This window comes from Piliocolobus tephrosceles, chromosome 5, assembly GCF_002776525.5.
Source record: "Piliocolobus tephrosceles isolate RC106 chromosome 5, ASM277652v3, whole genome shotgun sequence".
NCBI lineage: Eukaryota > Metazoa > Chordata > Mammalia > Primates > Cercopithecidae > Piliocolobus > Piliocolobus tephrosceles.
In genome coordinates, this window is record NC_045438.1 from 85,317,730 (window position 1) to 85,338,740 (window position 21,011).

At 39.1% G+C, this 21,011-nt stretch overlaps 1 protein-coding gene across 2 annotated transcripts in view; it reads right to left on the minus strand.

Moving 5' to 3' along the window:
- Nucleotides 1–4,724: 4,724 nt before the first annotated feature.
- HTR1E (5-hydroxytryptamine receptor 1E) overlaps nt 4,725–21,011 on the minus strand; it is a 99,416-nt gene continuing 83,129 nt past the window's right edge. For both annotated transcript variants that reach the window (XM_023205167.3, XM_023205168.2), the window contains exon 2: nt 4,725–6,289. In XM_023205167.3, the coding sequence (XP_023060935.1) occupies nt 5,007–6,104 (1,098 nt within the window). In that variant the 5' untranslated portion in view covers nt 6,105–6,289 and the 3' untranslated portion in view covers nt 4,725–5,006. The remainder of the gene's footprint in view (nt 6,290–21,011) is intronic.

The window sequence follows — 21,011 nt, forward strand, 5'->3', positions numbered from 1 at the left end:
CCTTCCTTCCTTCCTTCCTTCCTTCCTTCCTTCCTTCCTTCCTTCCTCCCTCCCTTTCCTTCCTTCCTTCCTTCCTTCCTTCCTTCCTTCCTTCCTTCCTTCCTTCCTTCCTTTTTTTTTTTTTTGCAGAGTCTCACTCCTTCACCTACACTGGAGTGCAGTGGTGCGATTTTGGCTCACTGCAACTTCTGCCTCTTGGATTCAAGTGATTCTCCTGCCTCAGTCTCCTGTGTAGCTGGGATTACAGGTGTTCACTGCCGCAACTGGCTAATTTTTGTATTTTTAGTAGAGATGAGGTTCCCTGTGTTGGCCAGGCTGGTCTTGAACTCCTGACCTGAGGTGATCTGCCCACCTTGGCCTCCCAAAGTGCTGGGATTATAGCTCTGAGCCACTGAACCTGGCCTCCTTCTAAACTTCTTGAAATCTATAATCAATGTATCCATTCCAATTAAGTTCACCCAATATATATAATATATAAATTACATGCCACCATGCTCTGTGCTAGGTGCTTCCAGGCAGGCAATAGATGACTTTACTGAAGGAATTTCCCCTCAGAGTGATCCCTATTTATTCTGAAGAAAATAATTTCAAACCATTTTTGTGGTAAGGCTGAAACCTACTGTATATTCTCTAGGGTGTGGTCCTAGATGATCCCTCTAGGGGCACATTGGATATTCTTGAAACCCTAAAATTATCCAAGGACATTCCCTATGTCTTTGGACAACATCCCCTATGTCCTTGGATAATTTTAGGGTCCCAAGAATATCCTATGTTTCCTTCCTACCATTTGAAATGTCTCCTTCTCTTATGGACCAGTGCCTGAGATTCCACCTCATAACATCATTACTTGAGGACACGTGAATTGGATAACATTCTTGCTTTCTCTCCAATTTAAGACAAGCTCTCCAATGTATAAACTAGTTAAGGTCTGAAGGCTGTCCATCAATCCTTTTTAATTCTAAATCTGAGGTGGCTTAGGTAAGACTATACTTACAGTCTTTGTAAGGTTTTTCATCAAATAGAGATGTGAGTCAATCCTCTGAAGCATTAATACCATGCACACACTGCTCTTTGCTGATAGGCATTTTATTGGGCCCCTTTCTTAGTTACTTCTGCCAATGTCATAGGAAACTCTTTAATCATTGTGGTGTTTTCATTTGCTGGCTTGACCCTCACTTTAATGTTGAGTAAATTCAAATTGGCTTTGAAACTTTGAAACCTTTCATGGCTCCTAATGAAATTTTGTAAGCCACATGTTCACCATGCTTCACCTTTAAGTTCTCAAACAACCCCTAGTCAACTTCTAAATTAACATTAGACTTCTGAGCATCCCATGTTGATGCTGATACTTGTGAATTTCTCAGCAGGTGGTGATATTGGTATTTTGGGTGGGACAATCCTTTATTGAGTGGGACTGGTTTATCTACTGCAGGATTTAGACTTACTGAATCCTACCACAAAAATGCCATTACTATTCTCTATGGAGACAACTGAAATGCCTACACATATTCCTAAACTCCTTTTAAAACTACTGTGTGGTGCTCAGACACTTTTATGTCTCTATAATTCCATTCACATTAACAGACATTGAGTGCTGACTGTGTGTAAAACACTGTAGGAGTCCCTAGAGATACAGAGAGGAAACAGACACAGTCCCTGCCCTCAAGGAGCTCACAATATACTAGAGAAGACAGCACAAATATACAAACAAATGCACTAGAAGATAGGATGCATATAATATTAGAGATACAAGTGAAGTTATATGGGAGCATAGAGCTGGGAGAGAGGACTTCCATAGGGACAGTGAAGGAAGAAATATCTCAGGAAGACTTTTTAGAAGAGATCGCATTTGAGCTACATAGGAAGCACTGGTGGAAGAAAGATGTGAAGCCATGAGGTCAGGTTTCTGAAGCAATGGGATCAAATGTTAGGGGAGTTTAGAAAGCACAGGTAATACTCACATTTGTCTGGAGCGTGAAGTAGGTGAAAAGAAGTGGTGAGATATAACTCTGGAAAGATAGTTTGGGGTCACAAAGTAAGAGGCCTTGAATGCTATACTATGGACTATTAATTTATTTTATATTGATAGGGAAAGAGTAAAGGATTTTGAACAATGCAATTAAAAATCTACTGTATGCTCTAAAATAGTGACTCAAACTTTAGCTTGTATCAGAATCTCCCAGGACTTATTAAAACAGAGATTAATAGGCTCCACTCTTAATTTTTGATTCAGTAGGTCTTGAATGGGGCCCTTGATTTTGCATTTCTAACAAGTTCTCAGGTGCTGCTAATGTGGCTAGTCTGGAGATGCCTCAGTGAGAAACTCACACTGGGAGATGTGTGGGGGCCGAATTGCAGGTGGGAGAATCCAGAGGCAGGTGGATCAAATAACATTTGATCTAGGGGAGGGGACTAACTTATTGGAGAGCAAGGTGGCATAAACACATGTTTCTGTAGAGGTAAATGGACAAGACTTCAGGACTATCTGGATGTTGGAGACCTGAGACAAAGAGAGAGAATAACATTCATCTAATAGGAACGATAAAAAGCACGGTAATTCTCTTATCTGAGACTGAGAAGGTAGAAAGAGGAGAAGGCTTGAGTGTGGGGAAATTATCCTGAGTTAAGTATAGAAAGGCTGTGTTTGAGGTACCAAAGAAATATTCATAGGGAGAGGCTCACCAGATGTAACTTATGGGTCTGCAGTTTAAGAGAAAGATCAGGACTAAAGTCACAAATTTGGGAGCTACAGGCATGAAACTAATTGTTGAAATGGCCAAAGTTGGGATGGCATATAGAGCTATAGGAGGTGATTGCTGAGGACAAAGCCCCAGGAGGAAGGAAAGGAGACAGAGAATAAAGAGACAAGGAGGTAGTTGGAGAACCAGGAGAGCAAATATCCTGGAAGGTATGGGCTTAAACATGAAAGGGATGGTTAGCTGTTGTAACTGATGAGAGAATGACAGGTAGAGATGCAGAGAAAGGCTACTGGCAAGTCTCCAGTGACTTTTGGGAGGTAAGTTTGGGAGAACTAGGGTATACTCAGATGGAAAAGGATAGAAAAGTCAGTGGAAGGTGAGAAGTGGATGCAGAATGAGTGGATTAATGATTGGAGAAACCCAGGTGAGAGAGTTAAGGGAGAGATGAAGTAGGAGCTTGATGGGGAAGTAGGGCCAGAGGAAGTTGATTTTTGTGTCCAAGAGATTTGAGCAAAGTAATAGATGAGATTAAAGAGGAGTGGGGAGGAAAAGTGTTGAGATGGGGAGGGAGAAAGGAAGTTGCAGAGGGAGGCTGGGTGTAAGAAGCAAGATTCTGGAAAGGTTGAGAGGGGATAGATTGAAGGACTAAAAACACGGAAGTGGAAAGGAGGCAAATCAACGTCTTCTCCCTACAAAGAAGAGTGAAGAGATAGGGAGAGGCTGTGGATGAGAGACTAGGAGCAGAGGTTGAGAACGGTCACCTACTTAGGAGTATGCAAGAATGTACAAACTTTCAGTCCTCCTGCCCTCACTCTTGACTTTGTAATGGTGTACTTCTCCATGTGACTATAGCAGTCACTGCTTCTCAGGCCACACCCATGGCCTCAGGTCCCATCTGCAGTCTCCTGGTCCCAGGGTAGAGTCTGGCACGGAAGCCATAGTTATTCTGGGAGACACAATTTCATTCTCATATCCTGATGAGTGGCCTTTGGTGTAAACACAGATTTTCAACTTTTACTTTTTTTCCCCAAGAGCACAACCGGCAATTTTTTTTTTTTTTTGAGACAGGGTCTCACTCTGTTGCCCAGGCTGGAGTGCAGTGGCATGATCTCTGCTCAGTGCAACCTCTGCCTCCCAAGTTCAAGTGATTCTCCTACCTCAGCCTCCCGAGTAGCTGGGATTACAGGCACGTGCTACCATGCCTAGCTAATTTTTGCATTTTTAGCAGATATGGGGTTTCACCATGTTGGCCAGGTTGGTCTTGAACTTCTGACCTCAGGTGATGCACCTGCCTCGGCCTTCTGAAGTGCTGGGATTACAGGAATGAGCCACCATGCCCAGCCACAACTGTTAATTTAATGAGTAATATTCTCCAACGAAGTTCTTCAGATAATATATTCTGTCATTTGATCACTGCATCTCATTAAGCTTCTTAAAAAGTTTTCCAAATTTGACATGTACTCCCACCTTAGCCCTGCTACAGTGAAAGTGTATATGGGAGGCTTAGCTGGGATAGATTTTAGAATTGGAGGAGACCCAATGTGTCTATCAGGTAATACCGCAACACACTGACCAAAGTAGATTTAGATGATTTCTTATTTGCTTTATGTGTTATATTCATAGTAAAAGACAGAAAAGTGCCAGTGCATTTATTACAGGTATTTCCATTTTAGAAAACAAGGAAGTTTATTTAATCATGAACTAAAAAGGACAAGCCAGCTGTACTATTTTTACCTGAAAGGAATAGGCTATGTAGTCACAGTGCTACAGTAAACGACTTTAGCTCAGGTCTGCAAGCAGTAAATGACAGCACATCACTTTCTTTTAATTCTTTACGTAGTCATGCAATTCCCACTGGAATATGTATGCAGATAGAGCCATAATCTCAGATTTAATGCCATAGAGGGCATTATCAAGTATTTAATTTATAAGTAATAAGAAATTCTGCAAATAAAGATATTTTTGGCATTCTTTAATTGCAGGGTAACTGAAATGGCTAAAAAAAACCCAAGCCCACAAAAAGTATTTACTATTTCACCTTATTATTACTTCTACAAAATTTATGTTTTTGTATGATAATGTTTATTTGAAATTATGTATCACAGATAAGACCAGAGGTAGAAAACAGCACGCCAAATAATCCTCAAACAAAACAGAACAAAACAAACAAACAAACAAGAAAACAAGACCACACATACTTACAAACTCTCCTGAACCAAGTATGTCCAAGAATTAATAAGTTGCACCCCTTACCCCCATCCACTCATGAGGCTCTGGTAAAAGTCGTGCCTTTTGGCTTTTTACAGTCTAAGTATGCTCTCGGCATCTAATGAGCTTTTTAAAAGCCAGCTTAAAGTCTTCATTAAAACTCGTATAGAGCAGAGGGTTGATCAGAGAATTAACATAACCGAGCCACGTCAGAAAGTCGGCCACTTCCGAGGACACGGTGTAGATGCTCAGACCCACAATCAACTCTTTGATGAAAAATGGCAGCCAGGACAAAATGAATGCGCCCAGAATCAACCCCAGGATGCGCGCTGCCTTCCGTTCTCTGGTGCTAGAAATCTGCTGGCGTTCTCCCGGGTGATCTAGATCATTGTCGAAGGGTGGAATCCTGATGGAGGCATGGAACTTTTCAAACTCTGTGGTAGGGTCTGAAGTGGAGAAGTCAGACACACAGAAAGTCTGTGTAAGTTTACAATTTGCAAAAGAATTCTGGCTATCTGTGCTTCTGTTGCTTAAGTGCCGACTTGATCCCCTTTTCTGGTAAAGGCTCTTGGCCGCGTGGTAAATCCGGTAATAGAGAATCAGTATTAAAGTTAAGGGGATATAAAACGCACCCAGCGTGGAGTAAATGGTGTAGATAACATGGTCGTGCCGGATAGTGCACTGGCTAGGGGGAGGGCTTAGGCGGCGGTGGCTCCTCCAGAACAGAGGGGGCATGGAGATGAAAATGGAGATGGTCCAGACGGTGAGGATCATCAGCGCCGCCCTCTTGGCCGTCCTCTTCCTGGCGTATTCAATAGCATTGGTGATGGCCCAGTACCTGTCCAGGGCAATGACACAGAGGTGGAGGATGGAGCAGGTGCAGCAGGTCATGTCCACACTCAGCCACACCTCACAGAGGAAGTATCCAAGCTTCCAGTGGTCCATGACAATGTACATGATGCTCAGGGGCATGACGAGCACGGCCACCAGGAGGTCCGTCACGGCCAGAGAACAGATTAGGTAGTTGGCAGGCTGGTGGAGCTTCTTGGTAGTGCAGATAGCCATGATCACCGCCAAGTTCAGCAACGTGGTGAGGGTGGTGATGACCACCAGAGTCATGCAAATGAGCATCTTCTCAGTGATGGTCTTGGGCCTCACAGCCATGCTGGCTTCTGTGGTACAGTTTGTGATGTTCATGTTTTCCCTGTTTCAGTCTACACTGTGGAGAAGCTGTTGGTTATTTTTCTTTGGCTGAAAACTACGTAGCCTCGAAGGTTTCTCACTTGTAAGGAGGCTGTAATTTGTTCAGCTATGTGGTCTTTTGTGTTCCATTTTCTGTTGGTAAAGGGAAGGGCCACAGCATTTCTTCTGACTGAAGGTTCCTGGAAAATATTATGCTATTGGTTAATGAATGAGAAAGCCACACTTTTCCTGGAAAACATGAAAATAGTTTGATATTTATAAATTCTTTATAAATTTTAATTTTCTCTTTCCTGTGGAATTTGAGCTCATCTTTACATTGTTCCTCAAAGGATACTTTTTCACTTCAGGGAAGTTTTCACATTGTTTTTTTTTTTAAATTATATTTTAAGTTCTGGGATACATGTGCAGAACATGCAGGTTTGTTACATAGGTATACACGTGCCATGGTGGTTTGCTGCATCCATCAACAAATCATCTACATTAGGTATTTCTCCTAATGCCATCCCTCCCCTAGCTCTTCAACCCTCAAAAGGCCCTGGTGTGTGATGTTCCCCTCCCTGTGTCCCTGTGTTCTCATTGTTCAACTCCCACTTATGAGTGAGAACACGCGGTGTTTGGTTTTCTGTTCCTGTGTTAGTTTGTTGAGAATGATGGTTTCCAGCTTCATCCATGTCCCTGCAAAGGACATGAACTCATTATTTTTTATGGCTGCATAGTATTCCATGGTGTATATGTGCCACATTTTCTTTATCCAGTCTATCATTGATGGGCATTTGGGTTGGTTCCAAGTCTTTGCTATTGTAAACAGTGCTGCAGTAAACATATGTGTGCATGTGTGTTTATAGTAGAATGATTTATAATCCTTTGGGTATATACCCAGTAGTGGGAATGCTGGGTCAAATGATATTTCTGGCTCTATATCCCTGAGGAATCACCACACTGTCTTCCACAATGGTTGAACTAATTTATACTCCAACCAACAGTGTAAAAGCATTCCTATTTTTCCACATCCTCTCCAGCATCTGTTGTTTCCTGACCTTTTTTTCTTTTTTATTATACTTTAAGTTCTAGGGTACATGTGCACAACGTGCAGGTGTATTACATATGTGTACATGTGCCGCGTTGGTTTGCTGCACCCATTAACTTGTCATTTACATTAGGTATTTCTCTAAATGCTATCCCTCCCCCATAGCAGGCCCAGTGTGTGATGTTCCCTGCCCTGTGTCCAAATGTTTTCATTGTTCAATTCCCACCTATGAGTGAGAACATGCAGTGTTTGGGTTTGGTTTTTCTGTCCTTGTGATAGTTTGCTCAGAATGATGACTTTTTAATGATTGCCATTCTAACTGGGCTGAGATGGTATCTCATTGTGGTTTTGATTTGCATTTCTCTAATGACAGTGATGATGAGCTTTTTTTCATATGTTTGTTGGCTGCATAAATGTTTTCTTTTGAGAAGTGTCTGTTCGTATCCTTTGCCCACTTTTTGATGGGGTTGTTTGTTTTTTTCTTGTAAATTTGTTCAAACCGTTTTTGACAAAAACATCACAAAATTTTAAATGTACTTTGCCACCCCAATTAATTTCTTATTATATTTATTCTTTTATACATGTTTATATGTAAAAAGGCTTTTTTTTTGCATTTGAAAATATGTATTCATATTATGTAACATTAAAAATTCTGGGATCATTACATTAAAGAAAAAATTATATTGCTTATAAGAAGCAGCTTTCAAATTAGATTTTAAACTTTCACAGTAAATAGGCTGGGCGTGGTGGCTCACACCTGTAATCCCAGCACTTTAGGAGTTCGAGGTGTGCAGATCACCTGAGGTCAGGAGTTTGAGACTAGCCTGGCCAACATGGCGAAACCTCATCTTTACTAAAAGTACAAAAATTACCTAGGTGTGTGGTGGCACACACCTGTAGTCCCAGCTACTTGGGAGATTGAGGCATGAGAATCGCTTGAACCTGGCAGACGGAGGTTTCAGTGAGCCAACATCGTGCAACTGCACTGTAGCCTGGGTGACAGAGTGAGACTGTCTCAAAAACAAAAACACAAACAAAAACAAAAACAAAAACAAAAACAAAACTTTCACAGTAAATATTAAACTCCAAAGGTATGGAAGTGTCACAGTGGGATTACACAACTTTGTCTAATTATTTCTAACATTTTATGCATCATACTGTTCTATTTTTCTTTGGAGAAAAGCATATAACATTACATTGATATTTGTGGAAAATTATTCTCTGAGTAATACAATAAATCAACTGTGAAACAGCATCATCACCAAACTAAAGATGTCTATATTAAAAAAGTATTTTGTTTCACTTAACATTTGTGGCTGCCCTTCCCTTCCTTCCCTTCCTTCCTTCCTTCCCTCTTTCCTTCCCCCTGCCCTTCTTCTTCTCCCTCCTCCTCCTTCCTCTTCTTTTCTTCTTCTTTTCCTTCTCCTCCTTCTCCCTCCTCCTTTCCTTCCCCTCCCCCTCCCCTCCCCTCCCCTCCCCTCCCCTCCCCTCCCCTCCTCTCCTCTCCTCTCCTCTCCTCTCCTCTCTTCTCTCTCATTCTCTCCAAGATAGCTGTGATTAAGCTGGTCAGTCAATGAGCTAGTGCCATTTTTATAGAAATATAAAGTCAAATACAAATGTATATTCATGAGAACACAACAATCAAAATTACATGGAAATATTCACAGTTAATGACTGCTGGATAGAAGGCTTATCAAATCCTATGATTTGACTCCACGGTGCAGGAAGACTTCAAGGAAACGTTAGCAGTTTTAAGAAGAGATATAGATTGATGTGCATAAGATTTAACAGACAGTGATTTCAGCAAGGGATGGAGGCAGGAGCAGGTGAGGCACATGTGTAAGAGGGTGTGAATGTTGGAGGGAGTCTTTGGGTGGTTTGGAGATAGGTGGCAGGAATAAAAACCTCCAGCCTGTGGGTAAGATCTAGCCCTAGTTTTAATTTCTTCTGCTCATAGAGCAAAAACCAAGAAGGGGGAGAGATAGGTGACATTTAGCCTTCAGATATAGAAAGTAAAAGAAAACAAGATGTTCACTGAAGACCACAAATGTGTCAATTGTTTTCAAGACAGTTTGTATCTTTCTGTAATTAAATGACAATCTTTTAGCCTCTCTGTTTCCATTACGCACTCACAGCATTTCTGTGACTATACCTACTATTCTATGATTCTTGTGTTTCTCTAGTTCTTCCATGGGGCTAATTCTATGAACAACCCCTCTCTTTCGTAGACTGAATATTTTCTTCTCTACTGGTACCTTTCCCCCCTTTTTACAAACAGTTTACACTTGCATTTGTATCTGAGGTAGACTGTAAAATGGAAAGATTGTGGGCTTTGGAATCAGACAGACCTGGGTTCAGATTCCAGCGGTGCCATCTACTAGCTGCTTGGACCGACCTCTCTCCATTTTTCCCTGTGTTGCATGGTCAAAGTTTCTTCATGTTGACCTCTTTCTCTCTAATTGAATGAAAAAAGTTGTTTTATTTTTTGTGCATGTACTAATCCTTGGTTATGTTTTCCTTGGGTTCTAGAGATTTATTGGGTAGAATGGTTCTCAATAAAAAGGCTTTTCCATTCTGGTTGTAAGATTGAGAGTATAGAGAGTAGCATTGATAAGGAAAACTTTAGAAATTTCAATTTATAGTAGAGGTAATTAGGAAATGTAGTGATTTTGAAAGCATGCAGTTTAAAAACATCAGAAATAATTCAGCTTTATAGATCTTTTAAATCTGCTCTGTTTATCTGAGCTCCCATAACTCCTAATTGTCATCTCTCTGGTGACATTTTCTTCCTTATTTTGTGACTATTTATTTTTTTATTCTCCCCAACAGACTATACATTTCTAGTGGGTGGGATGTATGCCTGATTCACATTTTGGACTAATTCTAGTTAAATTAGTAAAAATATTACAGGTTGAGAGCTACTTTCTTAGCTCTTAACATGACTTCCTGGTTTATTTTGTGCCCAAGCCTTTCAGAGTAAGAGTTAAATTTTGTATCCCTGTGTTGTCAGTCACCCCAAACTCCTGCACACACCTAGCTTGCCATCTTCCATCTTTTTTTCATTTAACAAATATATTTTGAAGTTTGTCCCATAATAACACATATAACACATTCTTTAAAATGGCTAGGTGAGATCAGGCCCAGGAAGACCTACCTAACTGCGGAGCAATTATGGATTGAACAATTCTGAGAACTGGGCCCTGGAGATCTTTACTGTTTTTGAGATAGGGTCTCACTCTGTTGCCCAGGTTGGAATGCAGTGGCACAATTATGCCTCACTGAAGCCTCCACCTTCCCAGGCTCAGGTGATCATCCCAGCTTAGCCTCCTGAGTAGCTGGGACTACTGGCACACACAACGACACCCGGTTAGTTTTTATTTGTTTTTTTGTAGAGATGTGTTTTACCATGTTACCCAGGCTGGTGTTGAACTCCTTGGCTCACTGCCCTCCTTGACCTCCCAAAGTGCTGGGATTATAGGCATAAGCCATTGCGCCTGGCCTCTTTTTAAAGGTCAATTTGGTAAGAAGGAACCAGCGAAGCAGACAGAGGATAACAGCCACTGAGGTGGAAGAGAATGATGAGAAGTAATTTTATTCCAAGACCAAGTGAAGAAAGCTTATAAAGCTGCATAAATACTACTGATGATTCAAGGGTGATGGGGACTTGACCACTGGGCTAGGCAATAGGATGACATCTATGCTCTTGACAAGGGCAACTTGGTGAAGCAGTGGAGATAAAAGGCTGAAGGTGGGGGTTTCAAGAAAGAATGAGAGAAGATAAGATAGACAATAAATGAGAAAGGTTATTTCAAGTGCTTTGCTGAAATGGGGAGTAGAGAAATAATAGCTATGGAGAAGAATGTGGAGTGAATTTTATTTTTGTTTTGAAGAGAGATCGTCTTTTTAAACTAGGCTATTTACAGTTTTCTTTGCTACTACACTCAGTATCCTTTATATTGGGACAGAGCATTTTTGGAGTGAGTGAAATGTAAAAGAGGAAGAAGAAAAGCAGTAATGGGGGAGGCTGATAAGAGTGGTCAATGGGGCTTGGGGGCATCAGTGAAGTAGAGTTCCTTGAGCAATTTTCGGGATCATGTGGGGGCAGTGAAGATGTCAAAGATAATAGCCATACTCAAGAAATGATTCAACCTCAATTGTGTTGAGTTTCTTTAACTTCTCAGGAAAATAACACGTGGTTTTCTAACCACTACCAATTCCTTAGTGGTTTTCTAACCACTACCTTAACCACTACCAACTCCATAGTATGATTTCTAAGTAGAACAGAGCTGGTTAAATAGCACCTGGGAATCTGTTAAGCCTCTTCAGCTTTTCACATAGTGTGGGAGGAGGGACTATAATAACACTCAACTCAAAATACATTCTGCAGAACAAAGCCAAATGCTAACATCAACACACCAGACTTTTATCAGTCCACCAGAATGGAAAGTTAACTGCAATAATCAGAGCTAAAAATGGATACGTCCTGTGAGGAGTTGATGGAGGACCTTTTGGAGGATTTGCAACTTTAAATTTCCACTTTATCGTGACATAAAAAATATCATGACGTCCAAGGCCATATTTAAATGGCTTTTCATAAAAATTACAAATAAGAGAGAATTACTCTAAACCAAACTGGTTAGTGTACGCTGCTCCTCATTTCCTGGGATACTCTGGAGCCTCTGCTATACCATCCCAGTGAAGATCACAGCACCAGGGAGAGGAGGTTATAGGGATGACAGATGTTAAGGCCGACTTTGGCATACTATTCTTCAGGGGTTTGTCCTTTGCAGCAGATGAAGAGGGGCAAGAATCTCTTCCTCATCCAGGAAGAGTTTCCAAAGCACCTAAGCATTACCAAGAAGGAGGAGTCAGCTGGCACCTGCTCATCTTAAAAATTCTCTTAAAGAGGGTTTTATATTTTGGATCTGATTCCTCCAATAGAAAACTGACATGCACTTCATAAGTCCTGATTTACTTTAACCTAAAAAGTGTGCCTGAGTCAGCGGTTTTGGAGAGGAAGCTTGGAGTGGTGACTACCCACATGGACTCTGAATGCTGACTCTGCCACCTGTCAGCTGCCGTGTAATCCTAAGCATGTTCTTTAACCTTAGCCTGCTTCAATTTCCTCCTCTTTAAATCAGGAGTAATGACATCTTTCTCTAAGATTAAGGTAATGTGAAGATCAAATGTGTTAATACACATAGAAGCTGAGAACAACGCCTAATACATAGTAAGTGCTACGTAAGTGTTTGCGGTCATTTGTTATATGAATTTCCTCAGTGTTTTCTGCATTGGGTAATGGAGACAAATTTCATCCCACAAACTCTGATGTGTAATAAAAGCCTATTAAAAATAATTTCGTTCTTTCTTTTTTTTTTCTTTCCAATTTTTATTTTAGGTTTTGAGGGTACAAGTGCGGATTTGTTCCATGGGTAAACTGCATGTCACAGGGTTTTGTGTACAGATTATTTCACCACCTAGGTAATAAGCATAGTACATGAAAGGTCGTTTTTCAATCCTCACCCTCCACTCACCCTCTACCCTCATGTAGGCCCTGGTGTCTATTGCTCCCTTCTTTGTGTTCATGTGTTATTCAATATTTAGCTCCCAGTTATAAGCGAGAACATGTGTCAACTTAATTACTGCCTCTAAGCTTCTCACTTCTCATGCTTGAGACTTTCTCTAATCCCAACCACATCCCCAAGTCTCTGGAGGATTATGCAGGGTCAGGCGTTGAGGTTTGATTGGGGAGAGAGGTTTCAGGTGTCGCATGCACAGAGAAAGTCCCTGGTAATATATTTACTGTCCCCACTCCTACAGTTCTTTCAGATCCAGACTGCTTCCCTAACATTCTTAGGAAATGTCCCAATGTTGGGAACCCCATGCCTAGGCCCTAAGTCCCTAGCCACACCATGCATTTATCCCTTTTAAAAATATTATAGACTCTCCAAGGGACTTTCAGAACTTCTGGCCCAAGTCTTAGACTCCCAGGATCTTTTCTGTTCCTCCATTTTTCGGGGGATAGGTATGTAGACCATGGGAGAAATTCCTTTCTTCCTTCCACTTTTTTTTTCTAACCCTTTCAGCCACCTTCTAAAAGCTCTCTTTTCCTTTTTTGCTTATTTACAAATCTTTTATTAATAGATCTCCTATGGGCTTGCCTTTGAGAACATAAATAGGGATTACTGTCTGATACTTCTGCTTTCTGAAATATCTGTGAGGTAAGGAAGCGTAAACCAGGCCACATGCTTGACTGAGGGAAAGAGAAAAAATAGAAAATAGCATCCAGCCATACATGTAACATTGCTTGTTGACATACTCCTCTTTCCTGGCATTTTCTGAGTTATCTGAAATATGGGACAAATATCCTTACCACAAAGTTTTGCTAAGACTTTGAATTATCGGAAAATATTATATAACATCTCAACCATTAAAAGTTTAACATGCTGGTGGACCTGGAGCATTCCTGATTAACTCATTTACTTTGCATGTAATCACCATCATTTAGAGAATATTTTCCCGAACTGCTTTAAAGGACCCCAGGGTATACTTACCTTTCTCTAGTTCCCAGTATTTTCCCAACCTGTGTAAGTCCTGACTTCTGTCCCTTCCTAGACACTTCCAGATACCACTTCCCTTTGATAAGTCATTCCCTCCTGCTACAAGGTTTCTGTTTTGCACATGGCCTCTAAACCCAGCCAGGAAAACTGCCCTCAATTCTGTCGGCTTAGCCACCCTCTCTCCTAGCAGCATTTCCTGGCTCCACGTGATGTTCTGAGTTGCAACTGCTCTACCTCTTGCCTACCAAAAATTCAGAGGTCATATAATAGCTATTGCAAATGGCATTGAAGCTGTCTAAAGTCAATGTATTAAAAGTTTAAGCATCTTAGACCAATAACTACTTTAAAGAAACCACAGAGAATCAAGAAACTAACACCACCTTATGATTATACAATCATTGGAATCCAAACTGTAAAAAATTCATAGGTTAAATCACCCAATTTCTTCAAAAATAAGTTGCAGACAAGGAGGGCAATGAGAAGTGTGGCATATAGACTAGAAGGGACTTAAAAGACACATAAAAATAAAAGCAAGCAAACCAAAACTATCATTATCAGGGATATGTATTTGAGTGATGTAACTTTCAAGGAAGCTTAAACATAAGGAGGATGGTTATTTTTACGGGGAGAAACACGATTGTGATTGAGACATAGCTTCTGTGTTCAGCTAAGTTATATTTCTTGATCTGGGTAGTGGTTTGCAGGGGTGATTATCTTATAATAATTTAATAAACTGTGCAATTATCTTAATTTAAGAGGTTTAAAAAGATGCTCTTAAATGTAAATAATAATTCAGCCTGGAATTCTGTTTCATGTGTTAATCAACAAGCTGCATTTTATACTCTAAAATCAGTGCCTGTGAACTTAATTATGAAGGACCTCTTGTCTCCAGGAAGAGTCAACACTCACCTTTCCCCACAGAGAATGGCTGCTTTTAGACATTGATGTATGTGGCATGCTCAGTTCGTTTTTAATTTCACCAATTTAGCTAATGTATTGGTTTTCAATAACTGTTAATTCACCATAAATATTCTTTCATCTCTTCTTTGGTTGTTCTCATTTTGCCCAAATTGCTTCTAATCATTTAAAGAAGTCTTCAATATGTACCAATTTCTTCTTTTTTATTATTTCAAGAATGGCACCTTGCCCTCACATTAGTAAATTTTATCTTTCTGTTTGTTAAATTTACTTTCTCAGCCTTTGGAAATACTTTTCTTTGCCTCTCCAGGGAAAAAGAAGGGTGGATGATCTGTTTACCAATTAGATCTTCAGTAGAAGCAGTGGGAAGATGTAGAGGAGATACTGAAGTGTGGGATTCTTTATTCTCTTTTTCTTTTTTTATTTATTTAAATTGTGATTGGAATATGACATGTGATTATTTCAAGGTTATTATATTCATAAACAAGAAAACATTACCATTTTATAAACTCAAAACAGTGCATAGAGTTTTAGGAGATGTTTATATACTCTGGATACAAGTCTTTTGTTGTCACAATGTTTTGCGAACATTTCTTCCATTCTGTGGTTTGCCTTTTGTTGCTTTTTGACAAGCAGAATAGTTTATTTATTTATTTATTTTTTTTTTGAGACAGAGTCTCACTCTTTCACACAGACTGGAGTGTAGTGGCATGATCTTGGCTCACTGCAACCTCTGATAGCTTCTGGTGTCAAGCTATCCTCCTGCCTCAGCCTCCCAAGCAGTTGGGACCACAGACATGTGCCACTACTTTGGTTAATTTTTGTATTTATTGTAGAGACAGGGTTTCACTGTGTTGCCCAGGATGGTTTTGAACTCTTGAGCTCAAGCGATCCACCACCTCGGCCTCCCACAGTGAGGGGATAGCAGGTGTGAGCCACCACATCCGGCCAGAAGAGTTTAATTTTTAAAATGTTTAAATTTTTTGTTGGTATATAGTAGGTGTATATATTTAGGGGGTACATGAGATATTTTGATACAGGCATACAAAAAGTAATCATCACATCAAGGTAATTGGGATATCTAATATCTCAGCATTTATTCTTTCTTTGTGTTACAAAAAGTCCAATTATACTCTTCTAGTAATTTTAAAATGTAGAATAAATTATTGTTGGCTGTAGTCACCCTGTTGTGATATCAAATGCAAGATCTTATTTTTTTCTATCTGACTATATTTTTGTACCCATTCACCATCCCCATTCTCTCCATCCCCTGCCTCTGGTACTCTTCCCAGCCTCTCGTAACCATCGTTCTACTCTCTAGCCCCATGAATTCATTGTTTTAAATTTTAGCTCCTACAAATAAGTGAGACCGTGTGAAGTTTGTCTTTCTGTGCCTGGCTTATTTCACTTAACGTAATGATCTCCAGTTCCATTCATGTTGTTGAAAATGACAGGATCTCATCCTTTTTTATGGTTGAACAGTACTTGATTGTACATATGTATCACATTTCCTTTTTTTTTAATTTTAATTTTTATTTTTAAGTTCCAGGGTACATGTGTAGGATGTGCAGGTTTGTTACATAGGTAAACGTGTGCCCTGGTGATTTGCTGCACCTATCAACCCATCACCTAGTTATTAAGCCCCACTTGCATTAGCTATTTTTTTCTAATGCTCTCCCTGCCTCCTTCCATCCCCACCCACAGGCCTGAGTGTGTGTTGTTACCCTCCCTGTGTCCATGTGTTCTATTGTTCAGCTACCACTTATAAGTGAGAGCATGTGGTGTTTGGTTTTCTGTTCCTGGGTTCATTTGCTGCGGATAATGGCTTCCAGCTCCATCCAGTCCCTGCAAAGGACATGATCTCATTCTCTTTTTATGGCTGCACAGTATTCCATGGTTACATGTATCACATTTTCTTTACCCAGTGTATCATTGATGGGGATTTGGGTTGATTTCATGTTTTTGCTGTTGTGAATAGTGCTGCGGTGAACATACACATGCATGTATCTTTATAATAGGATAATTTATATTCCTTTGGGTATATACCCAGTAATGGGATTGCTGGGTCAAATGGTATTTCTGGTTCTAGATCTCTGAGGAATTGCCACACTGTATTCCACATGTTAAAGTAATTTACATTCCCACTAACAGTGTAAAAGCATTCCTATTTCTCCACATCCTTGCCAGCATCTGTTATTTCTTGACTTTTTAATAATCACTGTTCTGACTGGTGTGAGATGGTATCTCTTTGGTACCACATTTTCCTTATCCATTCATTTGTTGATGAACACTTAGGTTGCTTCCAAATCTTAGCTATAATTGTGCTGCAATAAACATGGGAGTGCAGATGTCTCTTCAATATATTGATTTTCTTTCCGTCGAGTATATACTTAGCAGAGGGATTGCTGAATCATATTGAGGAACCTCCAAACTGTTCTCCATAGTGTTGTACTAACTTACATTCCCACCAACAGTGTACAAGGATTTCTGTTTTCTCCAATTCTTCACCAGCATTTGTTATTGCCTATCTTTTGGATAAATGCCATTTTAACTTGGGTGGGATGATATCTCATTGTAGTTTTGATTTGTACTTATCTGATGATCAGTGATGTTGAAGACATTTTCATATACTATTTGTATGTCTTCTTTTGAGAAATGTATATTCAAATCTTTTGCCTATTTTAAAATCAGATTATTATATTTTTTCCCCATAGAGTTGTTTTAACTCCTTATATATTCTGGTTATCATTACCTTGTCAGATGGGTAGTTTGCAAATATTTTCACCCATTCTGTGGGTTATCTCTTCACTTCATTGATTGTTTCCTTTGCTGTGAAGAAGCTTTTTAATGTGACATGGTCCCATTTGTTCACTTTTGGTTGCCTGTGCTTGTGGAATATTTCTCAAGAAATCTTTGTCCAGACCAATGTCTTGGAGAGTTTCCCCAATGTTTTTTTGTCGTAGTTTCATAGTTTGAGGTCTTAGATTTAAGTCTTTAATCCATTCTGATTTGACTTTTGTATATGGTGATACATAGGGGTCTATTTCATTCTTCTGCATATGGATATCCAGTTTTCCCAGCAGCATTTATTGAAGAGATTTTTCTTTCCTCAGTGTAAGTTCTTGGCACCCTTGTCAAAAATGAGTTCATGGTAGATGTACGGATTTATTTCTTGGTTCTCTATTTTGTTTCATTGGTCTATGTGTCTGTTTTTATGCCAGTATCATGCTGTTTTGGTTACTATAGTTCTGTAGTATAACTTGAAGTCAAGTAATGTTATTCATCCAGTTTTGTTCTTATTGCTCAGAATGCTTTGACTACTCTAGGTCTTTTGTGGTTCCATATAAATTTTAAGATTATTTTTTCCATTTCTGTGCAGAATGTCATTGGTATTTTGATAGGGATTGCCTTATAGCTGTAGATTGCTTTGGGTAGCATGGACATTTTAACAATATTGATTCTTCCAATCCATAAACATGGAATATCTTTTCACTTTTTTGTGTTCTCTTCAATGTTTGGCATCATGTTTTATAGTTTTCACTGTAGAAATCTTTTATTTCTTTGGTTAAGTTTATTCCTAGGTATTTTATTTTATTTGTAGCAATTGTTAATATAATTACTTTCTTAATTTCTTTTTCTGATTGTTCACTGATGGCATATAGAAATGCTACTGATTTTTATATGTTGATTTTGTATCCTTGACTTGACTGTATTTGTTTATCAGTTCTAATAGTTTTTTTGGTGGAGTCATCAGGTTACTCCAAATATAAGATCATATTATCCATAAACAAGGATAATTTGACTTATTTTCTAATTTGAGTACCCTTTATTTCTTTCTTTTGTCTGATTGCTCTAGCTAGGACTTCCAGTACTATACTGAATAACAGTGGTGAAAGTGGGCATCCTTGTTGGGTTCCAGATCTTAGAGGAAAGGCTTTCAGTTTTTCCCTATTCATTATGATACTAGCTGTGGGTCTGTCATGTGGCTTTTATTGTGTTGAGGTATGTACCTCTATACCCATTTTTTTGAGGTTTATCATGAAGGCATGTTGAATTTTATCAAATGCTTTTTCAGCATCAACTGAAGTGACCATATGGTTTTGGTCCTTTATTCTGTTGACACAATGTACCACATTCATTGATTTGCATATATTGAGCCATTCTAACATCCCAGGGATGAATCCCACTTAGTCAGAATAAGTGATCTTTATTGTGTTCTTGAATGTGGCTTGCTGGTATTTTGTTGAGGATTTTTCCATCAACGTTCATTAGGGATATTGGTCTGTAGTCTTCTTTTTTTGATATCTTTGTCTGGTTTTCATATTAGGGTCATACTGGCTTCATAGAATACATTTGGAAGTATTTCCTCCTCCTCTATATTTTGGTATAGTTTGACTAGAATTGGTATTAGTTCTTCTTTCAATGTTTGGTAAAATTGAGCAGCGAAGCCATCACGTCCTCGATTTTCCTTTGCTGGGAGAACTTATTACAGCTTTGATCTCATTACTTGTTAGTCTGATCAAATTTTGGATTTATGCTTGGTTCAATCTTGGTAGGTTGTATGTGGCTGGGGATTTATCTGTTTCTTCTAGGTTTTCCAGTTTATTGACATATAGTTGCACACAGTAGCCTCTAATGATCTTTTGAATTTCTCTAATATCAGTTGCAATGTCTCCTTGTTTCATCTCTGATATTATTTGGATCTTCTCTCCCTTTTCTTAGTTTGACTAATAGTTTGTCTATTTTATTTATGTTTTTTAAAGAACAACTTTTCATTTCTTTGATTTTTTTTGTATTTTTTGTTTCAATTTAACTTATTTCTGCTCTGATCTCTATTATTTCCTTTTTTTACAATAATTTTGAGATTGGTTTGCTTTTGCTTTCCTAGTTGTGTAAGATACATTGTTAGGTTGTTTATTTGAGGTTTTTCTACTTTTTTCTTGTAAGCACTTATTGCTGTAAGCTTTTGCTGTATCCCATAGGTTTTGATATGTTGTGTTTCTATTTTCATTTGCTTCAAGAAACTTTTCCATTTCCTTCTTTTTTTCTTTTTCTTTTTCTTTTTTTTTGAGATGGAGTCTCACTCTATTGCCCAGGCTGGAGTGCAATGGTGCAATCTCAGCTCACTGCAAATTCTGCATCCCAGGTTCAAGCAATTCTCCTGCCTCAGCCTCCCAAGTAGCTGGGGCTACAGGTGTGTGCAACTATGCCTGGCTAATTTTTTTATTTTTAAGTAGAGATGGAGTTTTGCCATGTTGGCCAGTCTGGTCTCGAACTCCTGACCTTGGGTAATCTGCCAGCCTTGGCCTCCTAAAGTGCTGGAATTACAGGCTTGAGCCACTGTGCCTGGCTCTCAGTTTCCTTCTTAGTCTCCGACCCAATAGTCTCTGACCCAATAGTCTCATAGATAGTTCTTTTTTGATAAACATAAAAATTGATCCTTCTGGTCTTAAAGCTTGAAACTTGTATTTGTTTTTATCTGAGTTCCTTCCTCAGGAAATGACCTTCAGGCCTCTCACAAAAAGTATTAAAGAACTGAAACTCACCAGATCACTACATCCAGACAATGAGATGCCAGATGCTTCATTTGGCATGATTGTTTCCTTGCTGCTCTCTAGTTCCTGCTTTCTTACACATTGTTACATTTCTTCCCTGCTATATAAACCCCTAGTTTTAGTCAGTCAGAGAGATGGATTTGAGACTGAGCTCCCATCTCTTTGGCTGCAGCATCCAGTTAAAATCTTCTTCCTTGGCAATACTCATAGTCTCAGTGACTGGCTTTTTGTGTGGCAAGCCGCAGGACCTAGACAGAAGTCCTGATGTTTCGGTAACAAAGTGTGTTTCTTGTAGGCACCAGATTGTTGGGTCTTGGTTTTTAAATCCATTCACCTACTCTATGTCTTTTGAGTAGAGAGTTTAGTCCATTTACATTTAGTGTTATTATCCATAAGTAAGGACTTACTCTTGCCATGTTTTGATTTGTTTCTGGTTGTTTTCTGGTCTTCTTTTCCTTCCTTCTTTTCTTTCTGTCTTCCTTTTGGCAAATGTGATTTCCTCTGGTGGTATGTTTTAATTTTATGTGTTTTCTTGTTTGTGTTTTTGTTATATATTTTTTTGATTTATGGTTACCATGAGGCTGGCAAATAATCCCTTATAGCCCATTACTTTAAACTGATGACAACTAATTTCATAAATAATAAGCTAACAAGCAAAGAGAAAAATAATAAAAATGCTACATGTAAACTTTATCCCCCACTTTTAAACTTTTTGTTGTTTCTATTTATAGCTTATTATACTGTCTTGGAAAGTTGTTGTAGTTTATTATTTTTGATAGATTTATCTCTTAATCTTTCTACTCAAGATATGAATAGTTTACACACCACAATTATAGTGTTA